The sequence below is a fragment of the Castor canadensis genome, chromosome 8 (genome assembly GCF_047511655.1).
Source record: "Castor canadensis chromosome 8, mCasCan1.hap1v2, whole genome shotgun sequence".
In the NCBI taxonomy this organism is placed as follows: domain Eukaryota; kingdom Metazoa; phylum Chordata; class Mammalia; order Rodentia; family Castoridae; genus Castor; species Castor canadensis.
This window is the reverse complement of record NC_133393.1, coordinates 59947015-59964887: the sequence shown is the minus strand read 5'-3', so window position 1 is coordinate 59964887 and position 17873 is coordinate 59947015. Positions and strand designations below refer to the sequence as shown.

Below are 17873 nucleotides of genomic sequence, written 5' to 3'. Positions count from 1 at the left end.
CATGAACTGTTTGCCTGAGCTGGCTTCAAACTTTGGTCCTCCTGATTTCTGCCTCCTGAGTAGCTAGGATTACCGGTGTGAGCCACTGGCACCCAGTTATTTTGAAGTCTTTTGAACTTAGAGTTGGGTGGATGGTGAGAGTGGTCTTTCTAACTTTCAGCTAAAGGCTTTGTCCAATTCTTCCTATTGATATGCTCCAGGTCAAGTCACACATATGTATTTCCTTGGCCTCAAGTGCCAATTTAATTAGCACAGGCAAAAAAGGCAAATTCATGGCAAGAATCTCCATGTCTGTTCTGTGCTGAGAGTGGCCTCATTCTTTTTCTTCACTGCAGATGAGGTAATTGGTGTCTCCTGAGCTTTTTGACTCACAAGTTAAAACATTCACGTGAGAGTATGGATAAGATAAGCAGACATAATCATATATATTGACAAATGTTATGAAGTGCTATGCCTCATTTACTGTAGTAAAAAACAAATAGATGGAATAAAAACGGCACCATTAAATATTTAAATATTTGAAATTATTCCTTTGTAAAAAGAAAAAAGAATAATCAAATTTCAAAGAGAGTTTTGGAAATGAAGTTGTGAGAAGTATTTAGGAGAAAGATTAATCAACTAAGTAAAGAGATTTCATAGACTTTTTATAGGCATGGGAACTCAGGGCGCCTTTGAGCTGTCCAGCCTGGTAGGCTTTGTGTCTAGTTGTCACTAAAAATTTGTGCTAATCACCAAAATTCTGTGAGATTTAGATTATTTTATTTGTAAAATAAGGAGACTGGGTTAACTGATCTCAAATATTCTATAGTAATCTCAGAAAAAAATCTAGCTAAGAGGCAAGGTGTATGTAGAAAATCTCTTTCCTGTCAATTTTGCTATGAACCTAAAACTGTCCTAAAATATTTTTAAAAAGAAAAGCAAATAAAATGGTGAAGTCAATGTCCCAGGTTAGCCATGTAGGCAAAAGGTTATAAGAAAGTCAGTATAACTCCTTTTGGTTAGCACTCAAGTTTCTTCTTGCATGGCCCCAACTGTCCTAATCATTTCAACTGTGCCTGGAATGTCTTCACTCCCATTCCTATCTGACAAAACCCTGTTCCTCTTGTAAGACCCATCTCAAACATTACCATTTTCATGTTATCTTACTAGATTCCTTTACAAGATTTGATCTCTCTGCTCAACTAATTCCCACATTACTTTTCTGAATTTGTCATGTGGAATACAGTATACAACATTTTACCTTTTACTCTCTTTTTTGATATTTAAATTATTTCTGAAAAATATGTTCCTTCCTACTAACCTGTAAACTTCTAATGGAAGAGGGATAATGCCTTATTAACTTTCATATTCTCAAGGCATTAGTAAAATGACTGGCATATAGGAGATTCTTGATAATAATGGACTCCTATAAAGTAGAAAGTGATTTAGGCAAAATTGCCAGTCAGCTGTTGTGCTACCAAATTCCTACAGGCATAAACTAACCTTTTTTCTGCTAGGCAAGTACTCTACCACTTGGGCCACACCACCAGCCCTAACTAGCCTTTCTGAAACTATGATTAGGGAATATGGCTATTGATTTTTCCAATTAGGTTTTCGTTATTTTTCCTAGAAAGCTAAGGCCCTGTTAGAAGGAGATGTCACTCAAGAGTTCCTTTTATTGGAATTGTGACAGTTTGGTGTGCTTTCTGCTACTTAGAGGTTAAAGGTGGGATTATTGACTCCATTGAAGGTTCTCAATTTCTTCAGCAAATGCACAAAGAAGGACAGCAGAATGGAAGACAGCATTCTCAGTGCCTGAGCAAGGATCTCTTCTCTCCAAAGGACTCTGGTAAAACCTCCTCATGCCAGAAAGGCGTGGCATGCAGGGAGTAGCTGAGCTCTGCTAGGATCTGCAGAGGAGTAAGGGATGAACAGAGCTCTGGAACCTGCTGGCCCATGGTGACTCTGACTAGTAAGTGTGGGCAATAAACATTTTGAGCTCTGAATAGTTACATTAACAATCCCTTCTCTCTTGGTTGCATGTGTGAGATGATGTGGTGATGAGAAAGGTGTTGTCTTAGCATGGGAAAAGGTCATGGCCTCTCCCCTCCTCAATGCTCCTTCAAATCTTGCAAGACTTAAGTCATTTTTGTTCACTTGGCTAATTTACTTCTATGTCATCATTTTAGAGAATATGGATGCAGTTCAACTTTCAACTTTGGCTGATTGCAGCTTAAAGCAGAATATACCTACACAGTGTCATCCTGAAATAGTAATTAGGAAAGTGCCCACATATTTTCAAGCTACTGTTTTATATTGTAATGTGCAGTTCTCCACACAGAAAAGTCAAGATTACAAGAAAAAGGACACGGTGCAATAGGAGCTAAAGGTCAATTGCCAAAACTATGACTTGCCTTTCTTTCCTTCCTTCCTTCCTTCCTTCCCTCCTTCCCTCCTTCCTTCCTTCCCTCCTTTCTTCCTTCCCTCCTTCCTTCCTTCTTTCCTTCCTTCCTTCCCTTCCTCCCTCCCTCCCTCTCTTCTGTCGTTTCTTTTTTTTTAAATCTGTATATTCACTTACATTTATATTCCAAAAAAGCATGTACAGAAAATATAAAAATTATAATTTGTCCCCCAAGGCTTTTTATATGTTTATTTTCTATTCATTAAATGTAGTTATTAGGCTTCCACCATATATACAGTAACATAAATGGCACTGAGATTGTCTAGTGTCACTGAATTAGGAAAGTGAATAATAAAGTGTAAGACAATGGAAAACTGCTAAGACTGCAATGAACTAGACCAATGTGCATGAAAGCTAGAAAGTTCTAGGTAAGTACAATTTATTAATATAAAGTGAGTTTAAAGTAGAACTTTTGAAAGCATCTCTATTGGATTGAAGAACACTTATTCCTTCAGTAAGTATTGAGCACCTGGATGTATCTGGCACATAGTGCACGGTGATTGAAATGGCCTTCCTGAGAAACACTCTTGGCTTACATGTGGTTTTATTTATTTATTTATGTTAAACATTCACTCATTTATTGTATGTCTTTACATTAAAATTAAAATAGGTTTAAAGCACTCCCAGGAAACTAAGAGCTTTACTACTTTATAGATATAGATACATAGATGTATCAGGAAAACCAATACAAACATTTGTTAACTGCATTCAAATAGGTTTTACACCTCTGTTAAATTTCTTCAAGGATTGCATATTTTTAGCAAAATATTCACATCTGTAAAATCATTTCTCTTAGGTTGTTTGTTTGTTTTGTTTTTTGAGCCAGGTTCTCTAAGCAGTACAGGCTGGCCTCCAACTCATGATCCTACCACTTTAGCCTCCTCAGTGCTAGGATTAGTGTGAGCAACCACATCTCTGCCCTGATTTCTTGATTCTTCTTACATTTCAAAACTGAAGAAAGTGAGGATACAAACAAGCTACCTTAAATGATAATACATAAGTATAAAGTATCTTCAAGGAAGAACTTTATTCAATCAAGTAATAGAAGTTCTCCCTGGAAGCGGGGGTTGGGGGTAGGTGGCCCAAATAATGTATACACATGTAAGTAAACGTAAAAAACGACAAAAAAAAAAGAGAAGTTCTCTCAGTCCACCTCCCTGGAAAGAAGGTTAGCTTCGGTGCTTGCCCATGGTGTTCATCACTGTCCTCAGCGCCCCAAGCCGGGAAAGTGATGGGGAAAGGATGGTCATGTGAAAACGTACTGGATTCAGGTTTGCATCGTCTAATGGAGTAAGAAGTGACTAGCGAGCTCCTTCTGCAGAGCAAAAAGGAAAGCGCAGGTAAGGGAGCCCTGCCCTTACGAGGAGCAGAGTTCAGACTCTAATTCCAGTTACCTTGTCAGCCGCGGGTTACACCCGCGGGAAGACCTGTCACTTCAAAGCAGCACGGAGCTGCTGTGCCCTGACCTGGAGAGCGTCAGGACAAATCACGGGACGGGTGCTTTGTGGATGTTGAGTTGTTTTGTGTTGGTTACCGACTGACTGAGGAAGGGTGGCTTGTGAATGCGGGCGAGGGCTTCGGGGACGATCCAAGCCTAGACATCAGCACAAGTCACAGTTTCAAAGAAGGTTCGGACCCTAGTGAGGGATGGTCTCGAGCAGCTGCTCACCCTCTCCAAAGCTACAGTTATTATTTTAAATTAGGGTGAGTGACATTCCCAGGGGAAGACTGAACCTGGTTCTACCGCCTGCGTCCTGGTGAGTAGGCGGGGGCTTGAAGGGTGTGTCCCTAGTGTCGCTGCTGTGGCTGGCATGCACGCATCCTGCCCGCGCAGGGAGCTCCCGCCGAGCCCGCGGGGCGCGCGCCCGCTCGCGCGCGCCCCCGCTTTCTCTCAGGCCCGCGCCCGCGCCCCCGCCCGCCCTGCGCCTTGCGCTCGCGCCCTCGCGGCCGGAGCGGCGCTCAGCTGACCCGCGGGCGCCAGACGCCACGGCCGGGGCTGACGGGCGCAGCTGCGGCGCAGGCCTCACGCCGCCACTCCCCCTGCGCACCCCCTCCCCCACCGGGGCCGGGACACCGAGCGAGCGAAAGAGCCAGCGACCGAGCGTTTCCCGGCGCCGAGCGAGGAGCCAGGCTGCGCGGCCATGGGTGCGCCGGGGTTACCCTAGGGCCGGCGAGGCACCGCGGACCGAACGGCGGCGCCGCTGCCCCCGCACCTCAGCGAGCCTCTCTCCACCCTCAGCGAGCCTCCCCCGGCGGCGGCGGCGGCGGCGGCGCCGCGGCGCCCGGTCCGGGCTCGGGCTCCTCCCCGGCAGCTTGCCGCTTCGCCCACTACTTTGTGCTGTGCGGGATCGACGCCGACAGCGGGCTGGAGCCCGACGAGCTGGCGGGTAAGGCCGGGCTGCGGCAGCGCGGGGCGGGCTGCGGTGGGGGACGCGCGGGAGGTGGGGCAGGCCCCGCGCGAAGTCCGCTCGGCCGGCGCTTTAATGACATTGTTATTTATTCCGCGCTCAGAGGCTGCCCTGCCGTAGCCGCGGGCGCCGGCGTCCCGGGCGCGGGGTTGTTAATAACGCGCGCGGGCGGCCTCGAGGGTTCGGCCCCCGCGGGGCGCACGGAGGCGGCCGTGACTCAGGGGCGCGGGCTGCCCTGCCCGCCGCGGCCCCCCGCGCCCCCCGCCCCGGCTGCGAAGTTTGGCCCCGGCACGTGACGCCGCTCAGCCTTTGGGGGCCGGCGGGTTTGCGCCCACCCGGCGAAGGGGGGGCCGCGCGAGGGCGGAGGCTCTTTGGACTTCATCCTTCCCTTTCCGTCCCCTTGGGTCTTGCCTGCGATGGTGGCCGAGTCACCCTTTGGAATCCTGTCGATTTGGCAGTGTCACCTTTGGACGCTCTGGACCCTGCCGGATGCTGTGTTAACACTGACCACACCGCTCCGAGTTGAAGCTGGCGGGTGCCCTGTAGGTCACTGCCTTGGGTTTTCCTGGAGGGCACTGTCCTCCTGGACTCGATGGCGCAGTGCAGGGCTGAGCTGGGGAACCCACGCTGGGAAGGGGTCGCTAAAGAATGCTGGGGGTGGGGAGTGCGCAATGTCTAGCCCAGGCTCGGGAGAGCCACTGATGGCATTTTTCACGCCTGTTTCCCTCTGCTTCACTCCTTGGGATCTGAGGCTTGATTTTATTATTTTTTTAATGGGTGAGACAAGTGACATCTACCGCCTGAACTTTATGTGTGTCAGTGCTAAACACTTAGGTCATAGCCTTTCAGAATAGCTGCTTTTGGATAGAGCATTCCTTATTGATTGCACCAACATGGGTTCTCTCTCATCCTTTGAAGGAAGGACTGGGAAGAATATATTAAGTAATAAACAATAGTAAACAAAACTGTTCAGCCTTAAAATACAGTACCCATCATCCCACGTCCTAGCTAAGTATCTTTTGATTAAGTCAGCATCTCAGCAGAACGTTTTCAACAAAAACTGTAAGTCTTTCAGTTAAAATTTTTGGAAAAAAGGCACAATAGAGTATTGTTTTTCCCGTATCTGCAATTATGTAATCATAGTGTTTCTTCCGCCAAGATTTCATATACATGTTAAAAATAACTTCGTTAAGGGATATCAAGTTAGGGAGGAAAAAATCCCTTTGTAGAGGTGTTTGGAGACAATTCTCTTCTGGGCTGGTGAAAGGATTATCTTATTTTTCTAGGGTCAGTTGGAGGCCTGCTAACGGTGACTGATAAGAAAAAAGCCTGCATTTTTCCTTCTCTCTCTCTGCCTTGTAATGTGAAAACAACACCTTCTACACATGACCTGGGACTCTTCAGTGCAAATGGCTTAACAAAATTAAGCAGGAAAAATTAGATTTGAATGTATTTTTAAATCTTCTTTCCTTTTTAAAGAAACAAGTAGAGAATGAAACAAACTGATTTCTCTTTCAGCAATAATATGTGATGGGCATTTTTGCTGTTCATAATATTTGGTATATTTGGGTAGTAATGTATTTTGGTAACATTTCAGTATCATTCAGTCAGCAAATGGTTTTTGAAAAGCCTTTATTTAGACTATATCCTAGGCACTGTGATTACCTGTGAACAAAGCAATAAAAAAATCTCTGCCATCATGGAGCTTATATTCTATAGTAAACCAGTAATGACAATAAAGTTTACCAGATGTTAATAAAAGCTATAAGGAAAAATAAAGAAGGAAATAAAGCCAGGCAAGGGGGCTCACACCTGTAATCCTAGCACTTGGGAGGTGAGGCCAGCATGAGCTAAATAGTGAAACCCTGTCTCAAAAATATTTTTTTCTAAACAGAGAAGTGGGATTAGAAGAGTGACAGCAGAACGGTGGGATAGTGGAGTTGTGATGTTATTTTATGTTGGTACTGGGGGTTAAACCAAGGCCTTGAACAGGCTAACCATGCACACTACCACTGACTGTCCTCCCTCCCCCAACTCGGGTTAGGGAAGGTCTGATGGAGAAGGTGACATGTGAACAGACACCCTGAGGGAAGTGAAGAAGCAAGTCACATGGATTGCCTGTGGGAACACATTGAGTATGAAGACCCTGGAATGGGACAGTGCCTAGTTTGTGTAACAGCAAGGAGGCCAGTGTGGCTGGAGTTGAGGGAGGGAGAGAGTAGTAGGTAAGACCATAGAGAAAGGATAGATGAGACTCTGGAGACCATCACAGACAATTTTTTTCAGGCTTTTACTTTGAGATGGGAAGCCACTGGAAGGTTTTCAGCAGGGTAATGACAAGATCTGATGGACCTTCCAAAAGGATCGCCATGGCTGCATGTTAAATAGATTGTGTGAGTGCTAAGGGTAGAAGCAGGAAGCCAGTTGGGATGCATTTTCACTATTTAAGGGAAAGATGGTGGCAGTTTGGTGAAGTGGCAGGAGAGGGTCAGATTCTAGGTATATATTGAAGGTAGAGGCAACAGAGGTTGCTGTTAAACCGTATGAATGTGTACAAATTCTCTTGCTAATCATAGAGAATGTGATCGGAGATGATGCCAAGATTTTTAGCCTGAATGATGATAAGCTTTTGTACTGAAAAAGAAAGACTAATGGAGAAGCAGTCTGGGGATTAGTTCAGTTTTGGAAATGTTAAATTTGAAGTGCCTATTAGACTTACAAATGAAAATGTCAAATAAGACATCTGTCTGGGAGAGGTCCAGACTGAAGATGTAAATTTAAAGCCATGAAATCACTCATGGAGTGAGTAGGTAGAAAAGAGAGGAGACTCAGGATTGAGTCCTGGGGGTGGTCACACTCTGGCTTGGCTGAATGGAGAGTATGAGGAGGAAAAGCCCAAGGAAATAAAGGAGTGCAGGCACAGTAGTTGGGAGGAAATAGTCTTCTTGACTATTTCCATAGAGGTACATTTGGCGATCAGGAAACTATTAGTTTTTGTTACTATAATAAAATATGAGAGGCTGAGTATTTTAGAAAGAAATAAGGTTTATTTTGCCGTGGTTTGGAGGCTGAAAGTCCATAATTCGTGCAGTCACATCTGTATTGCCTCTGGTGAAGATCTCTGATGGTAGATGGCATCAAAATGGTAGAAGTGCTTGGAGAGAGATCTCGTAATGAGTCAGGAAGCCAGAGACATTCAGGGGCCAGGTTTGCTCTTTTTATAACAACTTGCTCTCCATAACTAACTGGTCCCAGAGAACTATAGTAAACCCTTCTGTGGGCAGTGTCCCCAGGGACCTTGTTACCTTCCATTGGAACTCCCTCTTAAAGAGTCCACCACTTCTCACCATTGCCACGTTGAACACTAAACTTCCAGCACATGATACTTTCCGGACACACTCAGACTTTATCCAGACCACAGCACCAAGTTAGGCAAATTTAGTCAGAAGGTTGTTTCATTTTGCTGTATTAATTTCAAAGTTAATGATAATTAAGTTTCTGTTTTGCTTTTATGGATCTATTTTTATCCCACTGTTTCTTAGCAAATTGTTACCCTGCCTGTAGAAGTCTTAATTGACTTTTATTAAATGTAAATTCTACCAGTTGTTTTTTTTCTAAATATATATGTGTATGTATAGATTTCATACTTTGCAGGCAGTGGGACACTGTAGTCAAATTAAGGACACAGATCATATAACTAAGTAGCAGTTAAATAGACTAAGGTCTTATAAAAGTTATCAAAGAGTTAGGTGTGTTCTCAGATTCTCGCCTCAGTAACACCTAACTTTAACAACCATGGAAAAAACTTTGTAAATTGTAAATAGATCTCTTAGTAGCTGAAAGTAATAATGTGTGTGTGTGCTTGTGCACCCTAGTAGTTTGATGGAGGAATACATACTGAATTTATACTGATACACTGATTACCTTATTGTCCTTTATCTGCCACATCTTAACTGTTGTTTCTCTTATTTGCTGTATATTTTTGAGATACATCTTGTTCATAAAAATACTTTAAATGTTAAGAAATGTTTAAAATTACTTTAAATATTAAAAATAAGGAAAAGTTTTCCAAATTGCATTCTTTATTGGATACGTGAAGCGATATAAATGGAGGTCAGTCTTGCAGTCAGTTGATGTGAACACTGATGGACATCATTTTGAGATTTTCTTTTGTGGCCCTCACTTCCTTTAAGACCTGTTTGTAGGAATACACATGGCTTTATTTTCAGCAGTGAATCTTTCTGGGCAATGGAAAAAAGAAGGACATGTTTAGACTTTTATTTAAGTAACAAAAATATGCAAGTCCCTAAGAGGAAAGAAATTTGCCTCTCTTTCATTGTACCTTATACATAGTATACAATGTTTAATAAGTGAATGAGGGCTAGAGGTGTAAGCCTGCCTAGCATGATGGAGGCCCTGGGTTTGACCCCCCAACACTGCAAACAAAAAAATGGGAATGCAGCCAGGCATAGTGGCACACCTGTAATCCTAGCTACTCAGTAGGTAAAAGTAGGAGGATCTCAGTCCAAGGCCAGTCCGGGGGGAAAAGTACAAGATGTTATCTGAAAAATAACTAAAGCAAAAAGGGCTGGGAGTGTGGCTCAAGTGGTGAGCTGCTGGGTTCAAATCCCATTATCACTCCGCCTCAGAATGGGGGCAGGGCATGAATACAAGTTTACTACTATAGAAAAGATTCTATAAATTATGTGATGATCAGTATTTACACACACACACACACACACACACACACACACACATTTTTTTTTGATGCTGAGTATTTAACCCAGGGAGGGTCTCCTTACACATGCTAAGCAAGTTTGAACTACACCTCCAACCCCAAAATATTCTTGAAGTGTTCCCTGGGCAGGATTCAGCCCTGCTACTAGCTCTTGAAGTCTTATGGATGAGATCTCTGCCACAGACCTTTGTTTAGCTCTCTTTCTTGGTGTCTAGCTAATTTTAGCATTGGTTGTAATTGGGTGTGGTTTCTAGAAGAGCTTAGAGGCTGAGGAGATCATGATCTAAACTTAAGTATAACTTTTTTTTTCAGTGTTATTTGGGGTTGAACTCAGGCTTGAGCTTATAGGCAGGTGCTCTATCATTTGAGCTATCTGCCAGCCCCTGAACTTAAATACAAAATTTAGTTGGTACTGATAGTATCATGTCATCATAATTCTGGAAGGAACCTTAGGTGTAATTTACAGTGAAGAAAATGAGGCTAAAAGATTAAGGGCACTCTCAGATCACATTTGATCAGCAGTACATACCAGAGTAGCACATGATTGTTTTAGTTTATCTATTTATTATTATATGTATTTTTTGGTGGGACTACTTGCCAATCAGTCGGTCTACTGCTTGAGCCACACCTCTAGTCTATTTTGCTCTGGTTGTTTTGGAGATGTGGTCACAAGAACTATTTGTCTGGGTTGGCTTCGAACCTCAACCCTCCTGCTCTTAGCCTCTCAAGAAACTAGGATTTCAGATATGAGCCACCAGCACCTAGCTGTATATTTTGTTTAAGTTCTGAAAAAAGAAGAATTTGGCTCAAGTTCATCAAGCATTTCAATGTTGCCCTTGTTGCAGATGGAATGTCATAGTCAAGACTACTGAAGTATGCCTTTAAAAACAATGGCCATCCCTACAGGCTTGGTGAGGTTGATTGATTTGTCCACCATTGGTACTTGCCTCTGTTAGCCTTGTTGGCATCCTTGACCTGTGATAGATTATAATTGGGAATTTGGAAGGCTTGGCCTGGCAACTAGGTCCTTGGGAAGGAGTAATAGGGTAGCTTACTAGTGAGGCCAAAGAATATTTAAGATCTAGTTGTTGTGGTATAATGATAATATCTTTTTTGTGGGGTGGGGGGAACTAGACTGGGGATTGAACCTAGGCAAGTGCCCTACCACTTGAGGCACACCCCCAACTTTTCCCCCGCCACTTTTCTTCTTTGAGGCCCAAGCTGGCCTTGCACTTGAGGCCCTCGTTCCTCAGCTTCCAGAGTGCTTGGATTACAGGTATGTACTACCACACTCAGCTTGATTTTTAAAATCTGCTGAAACTACTCTCTGTGATAATCCCAGGTTTCAGTCCCATGCTCATTTTGTTAATGCAGGATACATGAGCATAGAGAACTCAGAAGAACTCAGAGGGTAGAGGCAGTTCTGTGTACAATGCTTTAGGAAACATGTACCCGGGTCCTTAACCTTTTTGCTTAATAATGACCTAAGTTTTTGCCAGGCTGAGGCAGGAGAATCTTGATTGTAGCCTGGACTACATAGTGAGATCCTGTCTCAAAAAATAGTGCTCACTTCAGCAGCACATGTACTAAAGTTGGAACAATACAGAGAAGATTAGCATGGCCTCTGCACAATGGACTAAATTTGGTTTTCTGGCAAAGCTATAACTAACTATTACATTTTGGACTAATTATTTAATGTTAAATGCTTATAGTATGCAAGGTTGCGGAATATATAGGTGACAGTAGCTGCTCTTTAAGAATAAACAATGAAATAATGATAAAAAGATAATACTTATATAGTGCTTTCCACATGCCTGGCAGTCATTAACTTTATTTAATCCTGATAGTAACCTTAAGAGATAAGCAGTTTTGTGTGTTTTACAGATGAGGAAACTGAGGTTAGAAAGTTGAAGTTACTTCACTCAGGTTCAGTTTTCTTTCTTCTTTTGGTGGGAACTTAGGACTTTATACTTGCAAAGTAGGGTCTCTGCCACTTGAGCCACACCTCCAGTCCTTCTTGCGTTAGTTCAGAACAAATGAGGTTTTTTTGTTCAGGTTCAGAACAAATGAGAAACCTGGGTTAACAGTCTGTCTGATAGAACCACTGCACATGCTGCCTCTTTAACAACACATGCTCACATTGTACAGATTGTAAAATCTACCAGTCTGCAGATCCGAAGTAGGTAACTTTATAGTCAAATGAGATTATCTTTTAATTCCTTTATGATGTAGGAAAGAGATTAAGGGGATACTACTTGCCTATTGCATGCATTCCTTCATTCATTTGTCAAAAAAAAAAATAGAAGATTTAAGGCTGGAGGTGTGACTCAAGCAGTAGAGCACCTGCCTAGCAGGCACAAAACCTTGAGTTCAAATCACAGTATCACTAAAAAAATTGGAAGAGTATACATGTGATGTTGCTTATTTTTTGAGACAGGGTCTTGCTATATATAGCCCATGGTGGACTTGATCTTGGACGACTCCTGCCTCAGTGTTCTGAGAGCTAGTATTATAGTCATGTGCTACCATGCCTGGCCTACTTTTGTTTTTATAAAAATTTTTTTGTGGGGCCCAGGATCTAACCATGGGCCTTAGATATGGCAGATAACTGCTTTACCACTGACCTATGCCCTCAGCTCTCAGTATTTATCAAGATAAAATGTTATTGTGGGGTGTGGTGATGCATTTCTGTAATCACAGTACTGGGGAGACTGTATAGGAGGATCTTGAGTTGGAGACCTAACTGGTCTACATAACGGAATCCTGTCTCAAAAAATATATAAAATAAGATAGGATGTTGTACATAAATATAAGGTTTTTATGACATAAGTAATAACCTGTTTCAACTTTTTGAACCCTCTTTTTTTGTTGTTTTGTCATCTGTCTTTTCTTAACATAAATTGTAACCTGTGAAGTTCTTAGTTTTGAAAAGAATTGTATGGTTGCCTGTAAACCCTGGCTGGCAGGGCGGTAAGACAGCATTTAGAGCTGCATGCAGTGAGACGGTGAGACTCTAGTCTTGTTCAGTCACTTAGACAGCAGTAGACATCCGTGTTCTCATCTGCTTCAAAGGAAAGGTTTCAATGCGATGAATGATCTTCCAGTATTCTTTTTTTGGATGCTGTGGATTGAACCCAGGGCCTCATGCCTAAAGGTAGGTTTTTTTTTTTTGTTGTTTTTTAAAATTAATCCTAACTGACGTAGAATAGGAGAACATATACTATACCATGTAGGCCACATAAAGACATATTGACAAATCACAACATCAGCCACAGGAAAGGGAAAAAATTAGTCTATGTGGTACCCTTTACAGAAAAGCTACAATTTTGAATAATCATTTTGCAATGTTAATATCAATTTGTGGACTTCTATTTTTTGGGAGGGTGGGAATGGGGTAGTACTCAGGTTTGAACTCAGGGCCTCACATTTACTAGGCAGGAACTGTACCACTTGAGCCATGTCCCTAAATGCACCCCCCACCTTTGCTTTAGTTATTTTTCAGATAAGGTCTTGCATTTTTGCCCAGGTTGGCCTTGGACCTTCATGCTCCTAATCAGGCCTTCCATAGCTGGTATTACAGATGTGCACCACCATGCTAACTTGTTGGTTAAGAATAGGGATGTCTGACTCCACAGTAGCCCTTTTCTATTAGTGTCTCTTTGCGTTTTTTGGACCACCTGTTCTCAACTGCCTGGGTAGCGGTACATTAATGAGCTAGGTCATCATACTGAGGTAATAAATGATTACATTTTACAGTGAGTGAAATGGATTCGAAGTCTTTCCTCAGATGTCTTTTTCACTCAGCTCCATTCCTATGCGCTTTTATTGGATGGAAGAGAAGAAGGTGGCATCATGTGCATCATACCAGTAAATGTGCACAGCCCCTAAGGGGAAAGCTTTTCCTTTTTCTATGGTACTGCTAAGCAAAGTTTTTCTGACACAGCTGTGGATAGTTTCCATGCATTCATAAGGCCTTTTAGAGCTATCACTGATTCCTTGCCCTCTAGACATTTAAAATATTTTGCTATTGTCTGAGACACCTATGAGACTGTTTCCCAGTACTTACACCGATTTAGATTGTTTCTAGATATTTTTTTTCAGTTACCAAATGCAATGGTGTTTTGGAAAGCTTTTAAACTATAGAGTATAGTAAAAAATAAGATGAATTATAATTTCAGGATTATAGACTCTTTTAAGTTCAACCCAGCTCTGTTGACTAAAGTGCTGAATCCTTAAGTATAGCTTGTGGACCTCTAGAGCTTGAACTGTGAATCCCAGAGTAAAGATATTTTTCACATAGAACAATGAAACCTCTTGCAATTGCTTTAAGTGGGGCGGGAAGGGGATCAAGGGAGAGAAATTGTAGGGCAATCTAACCAATGTACTATGTAAGCCTATTTGGAGTTGTTGCAATGAATCCCTCTCTATAATAAATATATCCTAGTAAAATTTTTGTAAAAGATATTTTTCAGTAGTCTGTTTCCTATACCTCAGAGACTTCTGCTGAAAATTTGTGGTTTTACATAATTTTCTCTTTCCCACACCTGGAGTACAGGTTCTGCTTTGAAGACTCTGTTTTTTTGCCTGTCCTTTGTCCTCTTTTCTGGTATGGCACACTCATTCATTTATTTAACACAGGAAATGATGCTGTGGTTTGAGGAACCTTTAGTGTTGATGGTTCAGTAGAGCTCAGCATAAGATTGCTCACTGGGCATTGGCACTTCTTTTCCCTAATCCTTCCTTCCAGATCACCTTTATTTTCACCTTTGTCTTCATAAAGTCACCTCCTGTTGTTCTTTTGGTTTTGTGCCAAAAGACAACCAAATATTCTTTTGGCACAAAGTTCCTGTATCATTACAATCTCATAGTGAAGAAACTCTAATATCTATCTAAATTCTCCAGTTAGTGAACCTTCATCCTGAGCAGAAATGGAAAAGTTTCTTGGGGCTTAATACTTGCTATTTCTAGCATCTCTTCAGTTTTTTCTTCCTTTTCCTTCTTTTGATGTCCTTTGAGAAAACAGGGATAATCTGCTAGACCAACAACATTCTTCCTGAATTAAACCTAGATCACTTTTTTTCTTTTTGCCATAGATTAGGACTAAAAGGGCAAAGAGGTATTGTTTCTTCTGGGTAGTTGAGAAATGAATTCATTGTTTTTGTGGGGGGGGCAGTGGGGAGCAGGTAGGCCTTACATTGTTTTTATGTGGTTCTGGGTATCCAACCCATGGCCTCACACATGCTAAGCCTGTGCTCTAACACTGAGCTATACTCCTAGCCCCCATATTACTCTTGTATAGTTCTCTGACATGGAAGTCTTCTTATCATAAGAGCACCAGCACAAGAGTTGAAATTCCATGGGAGTGAGATGCTGACTTGGTTAAGTCTGAACAGTAGGAATTTAGAGACTGTTACAGGCTATGCCTTGTGGATGACTCACATTTAGGACCACAATGTTTTATTTCCTAGGTTAATTTAGGTTTAATCATAACTTTTAAGGAAATTTAAATGGCTGTGCTAACAAGATAACAGTGCTTAAAAATGTTTTCCATCTCCTGACTGAAGTGTATTCTTTTCCTTATTAACTCCCACTCTGTGGGTGTTCTCTTCAGTTTAGAGACCATTTCTTTTGATGAACAGAAGCTTTTTAGTTTTATGAGGTCCCATTTATCTATGCTATCTCTTAGTTGCTGTGCTGCTGGGGTTTCATTGAGAAAGTTCTTACCTATACCTACTAACTCCAGAGTATTTCCTACTCTTTCTTGTATCAATTTAAGAGTTTGGGGTCTGATATTAAGATCCTTGATCCATTTTGAGTTAATCTTGGTATAGGGTGATATACATGGATCTAGTTTCAGTTTTTTGCAGACTGCTAACCAGTTTTCCCAGCAGTTTTTGTTGAAGAGGCTGCTATTTCTCCATCGTATATTTTTAGCTCCTTTGTCAAAGATAAGTTGCTTATAGTTGTGTGGCTTCATATCTGGATCCTCTATTCTGTTCCACTGGTCTTCATGTCTGTTTTTGTGCCAGTACCATGCTGTTTTTATTATTATTGCTTTGTAATATAGTTTGAAGTCAGGTATTGTGATACCTCCTGCATTGTTCTTTTGACTGAGTATTGCCTTGGCTATTCGTGGCCTCTTGTGTTTCCATATAAATTTAACAGTAGATTTTTCAATCTCTTTGATGAATCTCAAAAGAAGAAATTCAAATGGCCAGAAAACACATGAAAAAATGCTCACCATCTCTAGCAATAAAGGAAATGCAAATTAAAACCACACTAAGATTCCACCTCACCCCTGTTAGAATAGCCATCATCAGCAACACCACCAACAACAGGTGTTGGCGAGGATGCGGGGAAAAAGGAACCCTCTTACACTGTTGGTGGGAATGTAGACTAGTACAACCACTCTGGAAAAAAATTTGGAGGCTACTTAAAAAGCTGGACATCGATCTACCATTTGATCCAGCAATACCACTCTTGGGGATATACCCAAAAGACTGTTACTCCAGAGGCACCTGCACATCCATGTTTATTGCGGCACTATTCACAATAGCCAAGTTATGGAAACAGCCAAGATGCCCCAGCACTGACGAATGGATTAAGAAAATGTGGTATCTATACACAATGGAATTTTATGCAGCCATGAAGAAGAACGAAATGTTATCATTCACTGGTAAATGGATGGAATTAGAGAACATCATTCTGAGTGAGGTTAGCCTGGCTCAAAAGACCAAAAATCGTATGTTCTCCCTCATATGTGGACATTAGATCAAGGGCAAACACAACAAGGGGATTGGCCTATGAGCACATGATAAAAGCGAGAGCACACAAGGGAGGGGTGAGGATAGGTAAGACACCTAAAAAACTAGCTAGCATTTGTTGCCCTTAATGCAGAGAAACTAAAGCAGATACCTTAAAGCAACTGAGGCCAATAGGAAAAGGGGACCAGGAACTAGAGAAAAGGTTAGATTAAAAAGAATTAACCTAGAAGGTAACACCCACGCACAGGAAATCAATGTGAGTCAATGCCCTGTATAGCTATCCTTATCTCAACCAGCAAAACCCCTTGTTCCTTCCTATTATTGCTTATACTCTCTCTACAACAAAATTAGAGATAAGGGCAAAATAGTTTCTGCTGGGTATTGAGGGGGGGAGCGGGAGGGGGTGGAGTGGGTGGTAAGGGAGGGGGTGGGGGCAGGGGGGAGAAATAAACCAAGCCTTGTATGCACATATGAATAATAAAAGAAAAATGAAAAAAAAAAAAAAAAACACAGGCATTGGTGGCAGTGAGGTGATTATGCCAAAACAGGTTGTTTTGTTTGGTTGTTCTCACTCCTGTCTGGCCGTTATTTCTTCATTGATAGCTCTAGCTGCAATTTGATTTTAATTAAGTATGTGAAAACTGTGTGTGCCAGAATGTGAAGTCTTTATAGTGAAAGGACTGACAGGCCTCATTTACTATGAAGAATTTGCAGTCCCTGGGGAAAGGGCAAATGGGGAAACAGTTAAAATGGGTGAAAGTTGGTAGAAAGCAAATTAAAAATCACACCTGATACTCTGCAATTTTCTTTTCCTGATACCCTTGATAACCCTGGTATGGAGATACCTAGACAAATGCCCTAGACCTAGAGCTCCCACAGATTTAACAGCTTACTGGAGAAGTCATGGAGCCATTGCAGAGGTCTCCTGCACAGAATGCTGAGCCTGCTTACTGGTGGTTTAACAATTTCTCTAGTGAAATCTCTAAGCAGGAGTAAAAAGTTAGCTTTTTGTGAATTGGGCATTAGGGCACAGAGTAGACATGCATTGTTGAATCATTAGGGAGTAGAAGCTTTGATATGAAATGCCTGTTGACATGCATGCATATTTAGTGTTTATTTCTGTACCTTATTGAACTCTGCTGAAGAAATTACTTGACGGCTATTAGCTAAAAATCTTCGAAGGACATTGAAACAGTGGTGAACGGGAAAGAGCTTGGTGTTCAAATGTAGGAGAAAACAACTTTTAAAACTCCTCGCTCTTAAAAATACATTCTTAGTATTCCAGTTTGCCTTGGGACTTAAGGTGTAAAAGGCTGAATTATGTTAATAAACCCAATTTACAGTTTTCTAATGTCTCTGAAATAATGAGATGGTTTTCTGTCAAGGATGGGAACTATGGTGCACTATGTTCCCTGACCTTTGCCTTTTGGCCCTGCTGCTCTTATCATGAGATTATGGGCCTTTGAGTTTTTCTCCAGTGTGCTCAGGTTTCCTTAGACAACAACATAAAGCCTTAAGCTTTC

At 41.9% G+C, this 17873-nt stretch overlaps 1 protein-coding gene and 1 non-coding gene across 2 annotated transcripts in view; both read left to right on the top strand.

Moving 5' to 3' along the window:
• The first annotated feature begins 3628 nt into the window (after nt 1–3628).
• LOC109679859 (liprin-beta-1-like) overlaps nt 3629–17873 on the top strand; it is a 96178-nt gene continuing 81933 nt past the window's right edge. Inside the window, 2 exon segments of the mRNA XM_074084842.1 lie at nt 3629–3668; nt 4206–4827. Of these exon segments, the coding sequence (XP_073940943.1) occupies nt 3629–3668; nt 4206–4827 (662 nt within the window).
• Nucleotides 11149–11257, top strand: LOC141426078 (U6 spliceosomal RNA). The gene has a single exon (XR_012435374.1). It is a non-coding gene; the product is annotated as a U6 spliceosomal RNA (small nuclear RNA).